At 41.6% G+C, this 17,151-nt stretch overlaps 1 protein-coding gene across 1 annotated transcript in view; it reads right to left on the bottom strand.

Annotated features, from left to right (window-relative positions):
* LOC126249633 (polyamine-transporting ATPase 13A3-like) overlaps positions 1-17,151 on the bottom strand; it is a 264,428-nt gene that overhangs the window by 122,678 nt on the left and 124,599 nt on the right. Inside the window, exons 8-9 of the mRNA XM_049951311.1 lie at positions 14,719-14,901; positions 681-869 (exon numbers count right to left, since the gene is read on the bottom strand). Coding sequence (XP_049807268.1) covers positions 681-869; positions 14,719-14,901 — 372 coding nt within the window. The remainder of the gene's footprint in view (positions 1-680; positions 870-14,718; positions 14,902-17,151) is intronic.

The following is a 17,151-nucleotide window of genomic DNA, read 5'->3' as shown; positions in this document are numbered from 1 at the left end:
GCTCGTACAGAAAGATACAGGTCTTCATTCTTTCCATGTGCTATACGAGCTTGGAATAATAGAGAATTGTGAATGTGGTTTGATGAACCCTCTGCCAGGCACTTGAATGTGATTTGCACAGTATCGATGTAGATGTAGATGTAGATGCAAATGTAGTGATCAGTCTTATAAATTATTTATATTTTGCACTTTTGCAGTAACATAGGGCTGTAAGCCAACTTCAAAGTACTGATATTGCTAATTCTTAAAGTTCATGATGCAATATATCCTTCACACAACACACACACGCTTTGCAAAATATGTTGAATGTTTTTGGTACTCTTCTTAGGTTATGTAACTTTACTACTCCATGAGTTATGAGGTAAATAATCCAAATATGAAAATGAGTCAATTATCAGAGTAATAACAAAAATATCACTCAAAATACTAACAGTCTGTATAAATATCACAATAAGAAATTCCTGTGGAAAAACAGACAGAATTTATCAGCTATTGTGTAATCACTGTTTAGCATTCTAGAATGAGATGGTTATATCAAGTTGTTCATGAACAATGACTGGCCACAGGCAAACATTTACACACACACACACACACACACACACACACACACACACACACACACACACACACACAAAATAGCATCACATTTCAATAAAAGTAACTCCAAACAAACAGTTTACCTTGTCAAAACATATAACTTTCATCTTTCCACAAACATTAATTCTAGGAGGTGAAATACAAAACACACCCAGCTTCTTCAAACGATTTTGTGAATAAACCGTGCCTGATGTCATGGCAGCTGGTAATGATGGTGGAACTACTATCGTGATGACATCCAATGTCCGCAATATCAGCTCTTTCAAGGTCGCCTGTAAAACATAAAAATATTGAAAAGCCTTATTTGTGAAAGATCATGTTTAGAATCGTCATTTTACAGACAGTTTCAAATCCAACAGTATGATAAAAACTATTTGTTAGTTGACACTGTGCCTGTACAAAAATTGACATACTGTCCTTACTGGAGGAAATTTGCAATCCATGGTTGTACAACAAATTTTGTTATGCAATTAGATTGCATTTATTCTGAGAACAGTTCTGCTTTCATCAAATGATGTTAACATCTAGGTATATCAACTAAAAGAGTAATCTGTCAGTTTCTACACACAAATTTGTTCCAGAGAACAATACTTCTCACAGAATAATATTTTATATGGCATACTATGCATATTTTTATCCCCGTTTTATGATGTAGCATGTAAATATGGATAAAGAAACTGACGGGTACTCTTGTAGCCTCCATACTCATATCTTAAGACGATTTAGCCATGTGAAGGCGGTTTGATGAAACAAACCGATCACAATTTTACAAATATATTCAGTCTAAATGGACAATAAAATCTGTTCTTTCTTTGTGCCTTGAAGCACAGTTTTGGTTTAATTTTTATACAAACTATACCTCACCTGATGATTACACTAGTCAACTGCCATTTTGCATCTGGGATGTGATACATTGAGTAGTATGTATTTTGGTGTGTAGAATCCGAATATACCTGTCAAAATGTTCTAGCATGTACTATTTTTGAGTTTTTAAAGTTTTTTTTTAATTTTTCGTATTCAGTATTTCGCTTTTTGCTGTTCTTCTGTTTTGATGTTTGTTTGTTTTTGATTTGCAGAGGAGAGCTAGAAGATCTACAACTCGTCAGTAAATGGTTGGTGTGGTAATCCAGTGGTGTGGAAGATATTGCAACCTCTTTGTGTTTAAAACTTACACTAAGAAAAATGGCAACTAGTAAATCTCATTGCTGTCTAAACCACCCCAACAATTTTCATTATGTGTGTGGGAAATTCACTCCAAATGCCCATAGAAAAGCAATCACTGATTTGGTTAAGAAGGCATATAAATTGCATTTTGATTGTCCTGTTAGTGATCAAGATAAAAATTTTGCAACTCATATTGCCTGCATAAACTATATTACAACATTAACTGAGTGGTTGAAAGGAAAACGCCGAGCCATGCCATTTGCTGTTCTGATGGTGTGGTGTGAGCCTAATGACCATTATTCAGACTGTTACTTCTGTCTTACAAATATTTTGGAATATTCAAGCAAAACTAGACATAAAATAAAGTATCCAAATGTATCTTCAGTGCATTTGTCTGTTCCCCATGATGAGAGGTTGCCTATTCCTGTCTGTAAATTGAAAGCCACAGGACCAGACACCATGTCAAGTTAATCAGAAAGTATTGAACATATAGAAGAGTACTGCCCTCAGTATCATGACACTTTGCTTCAGTTCTTTAATCAATAGGAACCGAACGATTTGGTTCGCGATCTAAAACTTGCAAAACAGCAAGCTGAGCTCTTGGCGTCAAGACTGCAACAACACAACTTTCTAGCTCCAGGGACAACAATTTCCTGTTTCAGATGAAGAGGTGTTTCCTTCATTCAGTATTTCGATATGCAGAATTCAGTGTGTGTATGTAGAGATGTCAATGGAAAGATGATGCAGCTAGGTGTACAACATAATCCACAGGAGTGGTGACTATTGACTCCAGTACAACCAGCTTGAAAGCAGTACTACTGCATAATGGCAATGCATTTCCATTGGTATCTTTGACTTACACAGTAGACATGAAACAAACTTATGAGTTTTGCTGCTAGAGGCAATCAAATATAAGGTGCATGAATGGCAGCTTTGCTGTGATTTAAAAGTTGCTGCACTCCTTACAAGTTTACAGGCTGGATTCCCGAAATACTGCTGCTTTTGTGCCTTTAGGAAAGCGGTGATACCAAGAACCACTAAAAAGTCTAGGAATGACCTATAAGGAAGTCATATGTTCCTGGAAATGTAAATGTGAACAATACCCCATTGGTTGAGCCCAATAAAATCATTTTACCCCCCTTCAAATCAAGTTGGGCCTTATCAAGAACTTTGTGAAAGCTCTGGATAAAGAAGGTGAGGCTTTCAATCACTTAAAAGAAAAGTTTCCCAAATTAAGTGAGGCAAAGCTGAAAGAGGGTATATTTGTTGGACCACAAATAAGAAAACTGCTGAAAGCTCCAACCTTTGATACCAAACTTACAGATATCCAATTAGCTGTTTGGTCTTCTTTTAAAGCAATTGTGAAGGGCTTTTTGGGTAACAGAAAAGACAAAAACTATGTTAGCATTGTGAGTGATCTGTTGGACAACTAAAAGAACATGTAGTGTAGAATGTCAGTTAAAACTCACTTTTTACATTCTCAACTTTATTTCTTCCCGGAAAATTTGGGAGCCGTAAGCGATGAGCATGTTGAAAGCTTTCAGACATTCTTATCATGGAGCACCATTACCAAGGCCATTTGAACCCTTTGATGATGGGTGACTACTGCTAGGGTCTTGTTAGGGAGAGTGATGAAATGGCAAACAAAAGAAAAGCTCTGTCATCAGATTTTTCAAAAACCAAAGATGATTAAAGGTGAAAATATCTTCTGAACTAATTTGAACCTTTTATTGGCATCATGCCCATATATACATACAAAATAGTATTGATTTCAAATGTTCTGAATGTATATTTCTGTTTGACTTAATTGTGTCAATTTTCGCTATTACCATTATTTATTCTGCTGTGTATCTAGGACATGTGACATCATAGAGAAAAACTGATTTTACCAGTGTATTCAGCACCCCAAAATTAAGTAAATCCACCCATTTACAAACCAGATGCAGAAAAAGAAGTTTAAATTTGTTAACTAGTGTTATGTGCTTTTATTATATCTGACTACATACAATGTAGCTGAAGAGGAAGACTGATGATCTGAGGTCCAAAAACAACAAAATAAAATTGCACAAGGCACTGTATTGAAAGGATAATCATGCCAATTTGTGTTCCATTTCTAGGAATGCTTTGAGAGGGAAACCTGGAAACATTTCTAGTGACAGTAGGTTACAAGATAAATTTATGAAACTATTTGATGGCAGTAAATCTTTGTGAGTGGTTCACACGGATCTCTATTTCAGGCACAAGTACACTACCCAGAAAAGCATTTACTCCAACTGCATACCTGTAAACATGCATGGGCTTAGATTCAAGAGGAGCAGGGACTAAAAGAAAGTCTTATAGAATTAAAACATAAACTTTACTGTGACATTAATAAGTAACAATAACCAAAATAAAAGTCTTCTAACTTAGAATGCAAGGAAACACATGTATGTGAAAAAAAGACAAATTTATTGGGCCACATAGTGAACTCAACAAGGAAACAATGCAAGCAGTGTGCACATATCAAATACATTAACAAATGAGTGTCTAGAGGCCTGTGCATGTCCTTATAAATATGCTATTCCATTCAGGTGTTGATTCTGTAGGGCTACATGTGCACAGCAGACCAGGTGACAGTGATCGGTGACTGGGCTGCCCCTAGCGGCCACCTCGGGTAGTTGTAGGTGTGCTGTCTGAATGTAGGTATGCACTACACTTGCTGTAGTGGCCAAACTTATGTCTGCTGGCGGTAGGTACAGTGACCAGTGGGCAGGGTGCGATTTGTGCTTTTACCAGTGGGGGGGATGTCTTAGGGGGTTAGTAGAATTATATATGTTACTAGCTTGGACTGTGGTGTTATGCATCGTTAAACAGCTATTTATAAATAGATGTTAATGCCGAAACTCACTATTCACGCGTATGCACTATCAGAAAAGCCATCCCTCGTTTTATCTTTAAAAGTACATTATAGATAAAACCTTATTTACAAAATCATCTACATACAGGTATACAAGGGGAATTCAAAAAGTAGAGGCACATTTGTGAAAAGCTGTACTTATTCTGATGATAGAAAACTGAAACATATTAATAGTATTAATAGTAAGACTTATTAAAAACTTTCAGTGTTCGGCTCCACAAATTTAAATTATATGTAAAGTTTTACTACAGTGCGAGGGAACTAAACATCCCAGGTTGGTATGCATCAACTAAAACCAGAGGAGGGGATGGTCTGATGCAGAGGGGGGGAAATCCCCCCATCCCCCCCTGCAAATCGCACACTGCCAGTGGTCACTACACTCCTCATTCCTTCTGGGGGGGAAGACCAGACAAAATGGCTCTGAGCACTATGGGACTTAACATCTGAGGTTATCAGTCCCCTAGACTTGGACATCACACACATCCATGCCCGACGCAGGATTCGAACCTGCGACCTGCGACCATAGCAGCAACGCAGTTCTGGACTGAAGCACCTAGAACCGTTCAGCCACAACCACCGGCAGAAGACCAGACAGTGCCATCCATGATGCTGTGACTGCTGAGACATCAATGGAATCTGTGGTGGTGCAGAGGTGGCAGCTAAAGGCGTAAGAAGTTTTCAATCTAGACTGATGCATAAGGGAAAAAGTGAGTGGAACAAAGGTACCCTTACCCCTTGTGGACCCTGTGGCGACGGGTGACTGGACTGGCAATGGGGAAGGGAGCCATCTCGACGGCAGATTCCAAAATGACTGGTGTGGACATGGGCAGTGATGATGGTGGACTGGGGGGGGAGAGGCTCTATTGACAGAGACCAGGCTTCAGTCCCCACTGCTGCCAGTACCTGCTCATCACAGTGGGAGGTGCCAGCAACTGCCCATTGCAGTGGAGGTGCTGGCACTTGCCACAGGAAGCAAACTGCCATCAGCATTGACAAAGCCTCGATTTCCAAGATAGGTGGAACCTGAATCCAGAATGGCCAGACCGACAAAGAACAAGGTGTGAGGCACATGGGCCAAGGACGGAGCCCTGCACCCATCCTGGGATGTAATTGGTTATGGTGGTGTGCCATGAGTTGATATCCGGTGTGAATCACATAGATGTGGTGAACAGATGGGCTGTGGGCAACAGCCAGAATCCAGTGAGTGCAACGAGAAAAAATATGAGAATCTCTTTGGCAAGGAAATCTTTTAAGTACTTGTGCATCTGAGTCTGAAACATATGGGCAAGGTGTTCCACCTCACAATTTGACTGTTGAGGGAATGGCGGCACTGTGACAAGGTGCATGCCACTGTGCATACGAAAGTCCTTGACAGATTGTGCCACTGAGGACCAGTGTCTGAAACCCGAGGGCAAGGAAAACCTTTTATGAAGAGTATCGCTGATAGGGCCTTGATAGTGGTATCTGCTGTTGCAGAGGACAACAAACGACATAACAAAACCGAGAAAAACGACCCACTGCCAACAGCTGTGGACACACTCATAAGGCTGCATAAGGGTCAGCCATGGCGAAAGGACAGCGTACAGTGCTGCCTGCCGATCTCAACACTTGTGGCAGGCTGCAACAAGGTGTTGCCAATGGATGCCTGGCCGAAACATGTATTGGCTTGGAAACAGTTTTTTGGAGAGATTCCCCAGTGACCCTGATGTGACAGGCACAAGACCTCCCGGTGCATAGCTGCTGGAACCATGATGTGGGAGGGAATCCTGTTAAGAGGAGAATAACACCCTCCAAGAGGGGAAAGTGATGGTGCAATGCAGAATAATTCTGAAGCGGCTCCAATGCCTAGCTCTTCAGATGGTCAGGTTACCCATGTTTTATCAGGTGTATGACCTGCCACAGCATCAGATCCATCGCCACAGCGGGGGCAAAATGGGAGACACTGATGGGAAAGCCATCCACTGTGTGCTTCACCTCCATATCTAGAAGGAAACAAAGCAGTCCTTCCTGGTCAAATGAGGGGTCCAGGTCCATGAAGAGCTGGGATGGAGCATCTGCATTCGCATGTTGCAACATGGAACAAGAATGGAATTTGTACTGGGATAAGAACAGAGCCCAATGCTGAAGGCAATGAGAGGCTTTGTCCGGTAAGGACCACAATGGCTAAAAGGGGAAACCAAGGGCTTATGGTCGGTAATTCAATGAAATTTTGTACCATACAAGAATACATGAAGTTTTCTTAAGGCATAGATAATAGCAAGAGCTTTTTCTCCCACCTGAGAATAATGTTGCTGAGCTGAGTTGAGTTTTTTCAATGCAAAGGAAATTGGCTGTTAGGAGCCATCTGAATGGTGATGGCAGGACCACCTCCCAACACGTCCATGGCTGGGATCAGATGCTCGCCAGGTTGAAATGTTTCAAGACATGGCACGGAGCACACACAATCATTGCACTGCACTAAAGCATGCTTACAGGCTTCAGACTGAACAAAAGGAGCAGGTTTCTGCAGCAACAGGTGCAAGAGATTGATATACCACAGATAAGTGACTCTTTTTATTGCAAGAGGTCCACCTCCAGGGGCTACAGATATCATAAGCATATGCTTGCAGTGATAGTGGGACAGAAAACTACACATATAAACAGAAAGTGACACTGGTTCCTATAGAGGAGCTAACTGGTACAGGAGGCATTATAAGAAAAGAGCTTTAGTGACCTCCCACTCAGAACACCATGAAGTGTCAGCTGAGCCACTTTTCATGAGTTCCACTCTTTCGTGGATTCATCACAGGGTGGGAATGGTGAAGGTTGAACAACTGGTGCTGGAGCCTGGCTCAATGTAGCCAACAACTGTTCCAACATGGTTGTATGTGCCTGCTGCTGTTGCAGAAGTGATACGAGTAGAGCCTCTATGGAAGAGTCAATCAGCAGAAAAACCACAGAATCTGGAACATGCGAAAAGTCAACCCTCACTAGTTGTCACTTGTGTTCTAACTAGGAACACAAGGAGACACACATGCGTTAAAATTATTGGGTCAAAGAGTGACATCAACACGATTACAATGCAAGTAGTGAGGATCATGGAGTGACACCAAGAAGAGCACAAAACAAGCAGTGCACATATATCAAATACAATAACAAATTATGCCCTGGACATCTAAGCCTGTCCTCATAAAGATGCTGTCAACTTCAGATATTGCTGCTGTGGTGCTGCACACTCATGAGGGACCAGGTGACAGTGGTAAATGACTGAGCTGCTCCTTACAGTCACCTCAGGTAGTTGTGGGCATGCCGTTTGAATGTCGACATGCACTACACTTGCCGCAGTGACACGACTTCTGTCTGCTGGTGTTAGGTGTAGTAACCAGTGAGTTACTACAAAAGGCTATCTGCTCAAAAGTGCACACCTATGTACACCTGTGAAATCAAAATCTGTTTCTGGGTAATATTTAATGCAGTGTCGTTCCATCCTGTGCATTTTAACATGTTTGGATTCTCCTTGGTATTATACCCTCAATGTGGCTGAGACATTGCTGCTCAAGCCATTCGCTGAAGGCAGTCTTCCTCAGTATGTACAGTATGTGAGGATTCCTGCAACAATGTACTGCAAGTAGCAAGCATGCTCAGTTGGGTCTGTATCAGTAGATACCCAAATAATTCCATCTGGTTAATTTCTGTTTCCTGCTTGAAGGCATTCGCGAGAAGGTTGCAGCGTGCATGTACATTATTGTCTTGAAAAACAAACAAGTCACTGGAATGCTGCCCGCAGGTCCAGACAATAGACTAGACAATCTTCTCCAAATATTGCACAGTACTCAAATTACCCTTCATAGTGATCAGACACGTTTGATATCATTATATATATGACAGGCCCAGCTACCTGCTGAACCTGTGGTGCTACACTGATACCTGGTTCCTGTAACGCTCTTTTATGGTTGTTTTATTTTGTTTTAGGGTGCAAAAACAACTAAGTCATATGCACCCATGTCACAACTGTACAACACTAAGACGAAAAAGGAGTTAAAAGCGATTACACATTAAGCCCAATTGACAGAAGGGAAGACAGCTAAAAACAGGGACTTCCTCTTGGAGAAAGGTCCATAAAATACACCATAGAGACAACGGAATTCCAGAACTAAAGATTAAATGTCCTTCGCTGTACTGCTGCAATGGATACAAAGTAAAATGCAGTTGACGGTCCACACGTTGTTACCTAAAATGGCCTATAACTCAGACAGCAAATGTAAATTAGAACGTAAGTGTTTAAAGAAAGGGCATTTGGCCAGGTAATGGCGAACCATCAAAGGTTGATGACAATGAGCACGAAGTGGTGGGGGATCATCACTTAACAAATGGCAATGGCTAAAATGGCAGTGTCTAATACACAACCTAGCTAAAATGATATCCCTGCGGTGAAAGGGCCGAGAGGAGGTCGATCTAGCTACTGGGAGAGATTTAATTCTCTGGAGTGAAGACCAGTGGTGATGCCAAAGTGGCACCACCTACTGACAGATGGCAACACAGGGATCATCGGAAGGAATGGAAGAACTACTTGGCTGAGGTAGGAGGGCTGCAGCCTTGGCAGCAGCATCAGCAGCCTCATTTCCTGTCGGACCAACATGACCAGGGACACACATGAACATCACAGTGGCACCATCAAAGGTGAGCAAGTACAGGCTTTCTTGGATCTGTTGCACTAAAGGATGGGCTGTGTACAGCATTCAGATGCTCTGAAGAGAGAGAGAGAGTTGGAGCAAATGACCCAATTGAAAAGTTGTGTCACTGGATGTACTGCGTGGCAGGACGAAGAGCTCCGCTGTAAATACTGAGCAGTGTTCCAGAAGTAGATACTGAAAATCATTGGTGCCAATTACAAAGGCACACCTGACACCACGGTCAGTATGAGAGCCATCAGTGTACACGAAGTACTATCGCGAAGTTCTGTGTGAGGGTCGTGAGACTACGGCAATAGAGTAATTTAGTAATTGCAAAAGCGTTACGGAGATGATAGATAAACTCCTGTGGAAGACTCTGCAGGAGAGACGCTCAGTAGCTCGGTACGGGCTTTTGTTAAAGTTTTGAGAACATACCTTCACCGAAGAGTCAAGCAGTATGTTGCTCCCTCCTACGTATATCTCGCGAAGAGACCATGAGGAGAGAACCGATAGATGTACTCAGGGTACCCTCCGCCACACACCGTCAGGTGGCTTTCGGAGTATGGATGTAGATGTAGATGTAGATGTAGATGTAGAGCGAGGTTGGAGTAGTGTCATTAGGAAGCGAATGAAGTCCAAGGTGAACAAGGGCCGCCACATGAAGCCAAGGTGGTGAAGGGTTCACACCCATCATGAAAGTGGCAGGTAGCATGAAGTTAAGCTGCCAGAACAAAAGCCAAATGCGAACACCAGGAGGTCACACAGAATAGAGACGTCCCCCATACAGGCTGTCAAAGGAGTCATTTAAGAATGACACATACGATGATAGGCAAGGCATGGCAGACATATGGCATGCATATCCACTGAGGAGAACATCGCGTCAGTATGACAATGGTGATTTGGCAGCTTCTGCCTTTAGACTCAACAGGGCTAGTGTAAAAGGCGACAGTGGCTAAATGGATGCCACAATTTTATTTAGACGGCATAAGAGGGACACACATGCAGATGCATAAATGAAACACTCATAGCCTGGTTTTGAATGGACAAGGGATCAGTACAAATGGAAGAGGGTGGTCCTATCTACACCTTGGGAAGTACCATTGAGGACATGCAGGAGAACGAGGAACTGGGTACAGTGGGCAGCCAGGTAAAACGTGCGAGGTCCAAGAAAGTTTCCTATCAAGCATGAGCCCCAGGAATTTCATAGTTTCAGTGAATCGAAGAGAAACAGGGCCATGGTTTAAGGACAGTGAAAGAAACCCACTGCGCTGCCAGAAATTCATGCAGACAGTTTTGTGAGTGGAAAAGTGAAAGCCACTGTCCATGCTCCACAAGTAAAGATGACAGACATCGCTGAAGATGCCACTCAAGGAGACAAGTCTTTGGAGAACTGCAATACATACCAAAATTGTCAACAAAAAGGGAGCTGGAGATGCCCGGTGGGAGACACGCCATAATAGGGTTAATGGCGATAGCAAAGAAGATGGCACTGAGGACAGAACCCTGATGCACACTTTTCCTGGATAAAGGTGTCCAACAAGGCAGAATGCATATGCACCTTGAAAACTCAGTCTTTTAAAAATTCCTGACGGAGACAGGGCAGGAGGTCTCCGAAGTCACATGTGTAGAGAGTACAGAGGGTACAAGTCCTCCAGCAAGTGTTGTAGGCTTTTTTCCATATCAAGGAAACATGGCCACAGTCCAATATTTCCACAGAAAACCATTCATGACATGAGTTGACAAAGTGACAAAATGGTCAACTGCAGAATGGTGCACACGAAATCCACATTGTGCAGTGGTTAGTAAATTATGATACTCGAGGGTCAAATTAAACCAGAAAGAAAGAAATGCAAGTGGTCAAAGCAGTCATGAGGATGCAATTTTGTTTCCTGGAGGCAGAGAAAAAGTGAGTGCTGCAATTTTAAGAACAGCTGTAATTCTTCCTTGTTGGATCTAAGGTCATGAACATTCCATTGAAGGAGAGTCATGACGGGGAAAGGGGAGGAGGGAAAAAATGAGGGGGTGTCACCTTGGCAATTGCTGAGTGCCAGCCTTCGAAAACACTTTGCTACAGTGTGCAGAGGCTGGAGGATCCTGCTCCATGAGATCTACAGAGGTGTTGGGGTTCTCCCTCAGTTGGTCTGCGGATTCCAAGGCAGAAAAACGATTGGCAGTGTGCACGGACGACATGGAGGCCAGCCGGGTGAGGGGTATCACACAGCGACACTGCTGAAGAAGATTTTCCTAGTTGGCGTAGGAGGAGACCATTGATTTGTTTGATTTGTTGAAGTGTTTGCAGTTGGCAGATGAAGATTCAGATGTTTATTGGCTGGAGGGATGTAAGAAATCTTCGTGTGAGTATTCTTTCCATCATGTCCGACCTGCTGGTTGTGTACCAGGTCATCCCGCTGCCTGAGGGGAAAATTTGGTGGCTTATTGCACAGCTGGAGGAGAGGGAGGTGGGAATGCTACCATGACACTGGGCGATTTTGCAACTGTGTTACTGAATTTGAGGTTGCAAGTCTGTGTGGCCCACATCAACTAGTGTCATTGTTAACACAAAAATTTGAATCACCAGGAGGTGTGCCATGTGGGAGTTTCTTCCCTGAAGAATTTATACCTAGTTTACTTTCAACAGTGTGGCTTGCTTTGTTTGTGAACTGGTTACCACTGAATTTCTTTTTATTGAATTTCTTGATGCGTGGCATATTTCGTATTTATTGCACACTAAAGGATATGTACTTCCACAAATATATGTAGCACTTGGGCAACAAACATTCAGTAATATGTGAACAAACCGTATCCTTAAGCAGCTAAAGAGGTCCATCTGGAGATGAGCCAGACATTTCTAGTGCTTCCTCTGTTTGGCATGCTTTTTGAATGTGTGCGCACTGTCATGGAACCAAGCAGGTGATCTGTGCCATGTTCAATTGTTGAAAATTGATCCACAACTTATTTTCACTATTGTCTTGATTGTGATACAGTAGTCTTTGAGCATCAGAGGTTCCAATTTTCTGGTGATTCCCAGTTCTTCAGAGAGAGACAGCCTTCTATTTCACTCTTTGCCATTTAAACTTGTTTGACCACAGTGGAAGCATCTGTTGCCACACTTCCATCAATCTTGGCATGAACTGCTGCACTATTAATAATAATTTCATATCGCTCATTGGCCTAGTGCAAAACTCAACTGGATGGCACTTCAGCAACATGCTTGTACCCAACATAGCCCAGTTAATCCAACAGAGGCAAGGAGACTTAGAGCAGTTTAACATGGAATCCGAACCACGTGTCATTTCTGGCGATTGCTCACATCATTGAGATGTTAAATGCAGACTGAAAAATCCATGGTCCAAATAAGATTATATCACGTGAACTCTCAATTTCCAGACACGCGCTTTATTGCTTGACCACTGTGCCTAATAATTACCACATGATACTCCACATTAGCAGTGGGCTGCACCATTTTGTTTTGACTACTGCAGGGGCATGCTATGGTTCTTTTGGTATGGTGATTTCAATATGTACTGGGACCAAGGACATGCATGTGCTAAAAAATGTACTATTAATTATTTAACTCTATTTTTTTTGAGGCAATAATTAAAACTTTATGACTAACTCTTATGTTCATTGTACAGCCACTGACATACTCCGCTTCAGCTTCATTTAATAACTATAAGTGTGTGTTCTGGCAGTGGAGACAGCCGTCTCCTCATTTGATTGAACCTTAACTGAGGAGCAACTGACAACTCTTGAGACATGTGAGGGATGATAACTAACATGTAGTTTCAATTAGACCACAGTATTATTACATGAGGATGCTGTTCGGGAATATTTCCCATATTTATGGTAGATCACAAAAACTATGAAACATTTAAAGAATACAAATAACAAAGAAAGAGAAACATGTTTATTATCCACCAAATTTGGCATGCAAATTATATACTTCTTGTCTTATAAACAGCTAAAAGTTTGTTATTTGCTGAAAGAGAGAATTTATTTGCCTCATTAGCTGCGCAGTATGTTTAACTACCAGATATTTCTGTGTAAGCAACAAGATTTTCATGTTACCCATGTGCTCATTCCTACGTGGGGCATATTTTTATACACAACTTGTTCCTCTTTCCCCTGATTAATACAAACTTCCAAGATTTTTCAGTGGAAGAGAGCACTAATTTAAGAATATTTGAAAATACAAAAATTTAGCTAATGTTGAACAGACTCGCTTGTGCTAGCTACACCACAGAGCACACAAATTAGCAGATATTCAAAGTCTCCATTTATTTCCATATTCAACAGGATGCGTGTTAACTGTTTGCAACTCTAATGGACAAAGTATTCATTTTGTAACACTTGAAGCAACCTACATAATTTTAATACTTAAGCAACCAGTCCAATTCAATTTCATTCTCCCTAACAAAAAAATTACTGGAGAAAAGAAAGGGTTTATCATTATAAGTTTTCTGTCACAGCTTTTGTCAGCCATAAATATTAGCAGACACAGTACTGAATGTCTACATTTCCTTTAATTAAATTTCCTGTGTGACTAAATTCTTGCACAAACAGCAAAATAATTATTTTGTGCAAAATTCTTGTGACAAACTACAATGACACTGGATCATGTCATGAGTCAGTTAATTGACTCAGAGTGTTAATAGGGACTGCATTAACACCAAAATAAAAATTAGTTAAAATATTATATAGATACACCTGGATTTTTTTTTTTTTTACAAATGATTTAAATTAACATGTGTATGTAACTGATGTATTATTTGCTACCACATACCATTTTCTACAAATACTGCACCCAGCTTACCACTACAAAGGTATTACTTTACTTTGTCATATCCAGGGTGTCCCAGGAGGAAGGGTCAGTATTGACGGATATGACAGGAACAATTATCTGGAGCAAAAAAGTCTAGCAAACATGGGCTCTTAAAATGCATACCTTAAGAGCTATGAGTTCTGCTTCAGCTTCGATACAATGAAACATATCTCTTCTACTGCAGGCTCTTTGCTTTCCATATTTTGAGATGATGTAATATGGACCAAAAAAGAGGAAACTGTCCAGTAAACCTGGGCTCTGAAGTCCATACCGTAAGAGTTATGAGCACTTGTTCAGATTTGTGACTGTGAAACATCACCTCCACCGAACAAGTGTTCATAGCTTTTAATGTATGCATTTTACAGTCCATGTTTACTAGACATTTTTGCTTCTAATGATTGTTCCTGTTCTATCCCTGACTAATGACCATTACTCCTGGGACACCCAATATAATAAACATTGTACACATTAAGTAAAAAGATTATTCATCAAGTTGCATCAAGTGTGTTTATGGAAAGCAGTTAAAGCAAATTTTAAAACTTACTAATATAAGAAACCTTAGAGAACATTTACAAACCATCACATACTTTATGCCTCAGGAATACATAGATACAGAAGGCCATTCCCAGAAGAGAAATTGCGAAGAGAACCAATATAAACTTCACAGAATCTTGATAAAATTTAAACCCTATGGGTTTAGGGAACATGATGGATCGGATTAATTCGCCTTTTAGAGTAGAAAATCCTGTACGAACTACAAGAGCAGAAACCTGGAAAAAACACAAGAAGTACTTACACAACAACTAAAAGAAGCATGCACTCTCAATGCAAAATAATACAAGACTCCAAAATAATATACCACAAGGATAATTAAATTAAAAACAATAAATGAGCAAAACAAAAATAAAATACAATTCAATTGATAAACATTTTTAAACTTCCAAACATGAAAATCTCATGAACATATTACTGAAATGGAAGGTGAAATGTCACAGTTTTCAAATGTTTTGCATCAAAAGTAATATTCACTTGAGAGATATGTGAAATTATAAGGAGACTGACTGGCCAGTACTTACATTCATACCACTAATGGACACATGTAAAAGAAGGAAAAAACTATAGCTAGCTTTCAGAACTGTTAGTTCTTTCCTCAGGAAGGAAATAGAAGTAGATTTGGGGAGGCCGAAAAGAAGGGGGGAGATTACTCAGACCACAGATTGAAAGGGACACACTGATGGTTAGAATGTAGGGAGTCAAAGATGAAGGAGGAGGAGGAGGAGGAGGAGGAGGAGGAGGAGGAGGAGGAGGAGGAGGTCGAAAATAGTACATCGGTAAGCACTGAGCCAGCTTCAGACCAGAGTAAGAAGTAATGAAGTATCAAGAGGAAGAGAAATGAGAGCCGACATGAGGGGGGAGGAGTAGGACAGAAGAGAGAACGGGGCAGAGAGGGAGAACAGGAAAGTGGGACAGGGGTGTGTGGGTGTGCGCGCGTGCATAACGAATAAAAGATGCTGTACACGAGACTAAGTCACAAGTAAAATGAAAAAGGAACTAAAATGAAGGCACAGGAAAATGACACTAGCTGAACACTCATGTAAAATTGGATGAGCCAGTCACCCTGTGAACATGCAAAACCATTGGACTAAAATCTTGGTGAAAACAATGGACAACTCACAAAACTTCAAAACTCTAACTGCATTTGTTTGATCATTACGGAAAATAGATTGCAGATCCATCAGCAAATCAGCTGCAGCCCACTGGTTGGAAAATAAAACGCAGTGCAATAAAATTTAATTCACAGTGATCTGTACACCACAAGTGCCAGACATTGGTGGGTCCTCTCACTGGAGCAAGAAGCCATGCAGCAAGGGGCTGTGTCCTATGCAAAGATGAGTGATGAGAACCTCATCGCATCAACATGGCTGGAAGGAGGTATGCCACGTCCAAGTTGTAGGCTTTACTACATGCAGCTTCTTGTCTGTCACTTCCAGACACTCATCCTCCCATCGACGCAAGACACTGGAGCTCAACAGTGAGATGGTAGCATGCAGGGGGATGGCACAGTGGAATACCAGAGGATGAAGACATGCCTCATTGGCTGCTAGATTCACTCTTTCATTCCCCACAATTCCCACGTGCCCTGGTACCCAGCAGAAAGACACCTCCAACCCCACTTGTAGCTGGAGGAGGGCACCCTGGACAGTCTCACTGCCTTTATCTGCAGGGTACAAACGTGTCAGCAAGAGAAGGGCACTCAGAGAAACAGAAAAGACAAGAAATTTAACACTGGAAGAGAATCTTATCTGCTCCAGTGCCCGCAAGATCGCAAATAATTCTGCATAAAAGACAGTAAAGGCTTGAGGCAGTAGGACCTTGAGGACACAATCTGGGATACGACAGAGCAACCAACAAAACCCCATTCCGACCCATACATAAAAAGAGCTACACAGTTGCGGTGTTCAGATAAAATGTCACAAAATGTCGCAATAAAAATGGAAGCAGGAGTGCAATATCTACTGTACCACACCAAATATAAAATCACTCTGGGCGTCTCCAGTAACCAGGGTGGCAGATGGTTCAAACCCTGGATTTAGGGTCGTACTTGCTCAAAACCAAGTGATTCCAGCACATGCTGCACGCAGATCCCAAATGGCACTGTGACTCATGGACAGTTTGAGAAAAGAAGTTCCAGAGGTGGATGAACAACAGTACAGTGTGTGGGTGAAGTCGGAGCTGTGAGGAACTCATATGCCTAATGCATCATGAGGAGCTTCCGGCGGATAGTGAGTGGCAGTTCCCTGGTCTCAAAACAGAGGCTGGGTATGGAACTGGTCCTATAAGCACCCATGGCCAGCTGAATCCCCTCATGGTGGACAGCATCAATGATCTACAAATAAGAAGGCCTCTTCAAATCCATACCATGCAGAATTAGTCCAGCTGTGAATGCACAAAAGACCTATAAAGCTGGAGGAGACGTGCCCTGTCCACTCCCAAGACCTGTGGCTAAGGCACTTTAAGAT

This window comes from Schistocerca nitens, chromosome 3 (genome assembly GCF_023898315.1).
Source record: "Schistocerca nitens isolate TAMUIC-IGC-003100 chromosome 3, iqSchNite1.1, whole genome shotgun sequence".
Taxonomy (NCBI): Eukaryota; Metazoa; Arthropoda; class Insecta; order Orthoptera; family Acrididae; genus Schistocerca; species Schistocerca nitens.
This window is presented reverse-complemented; position numbering and strand designations above follow the sequence as displayed.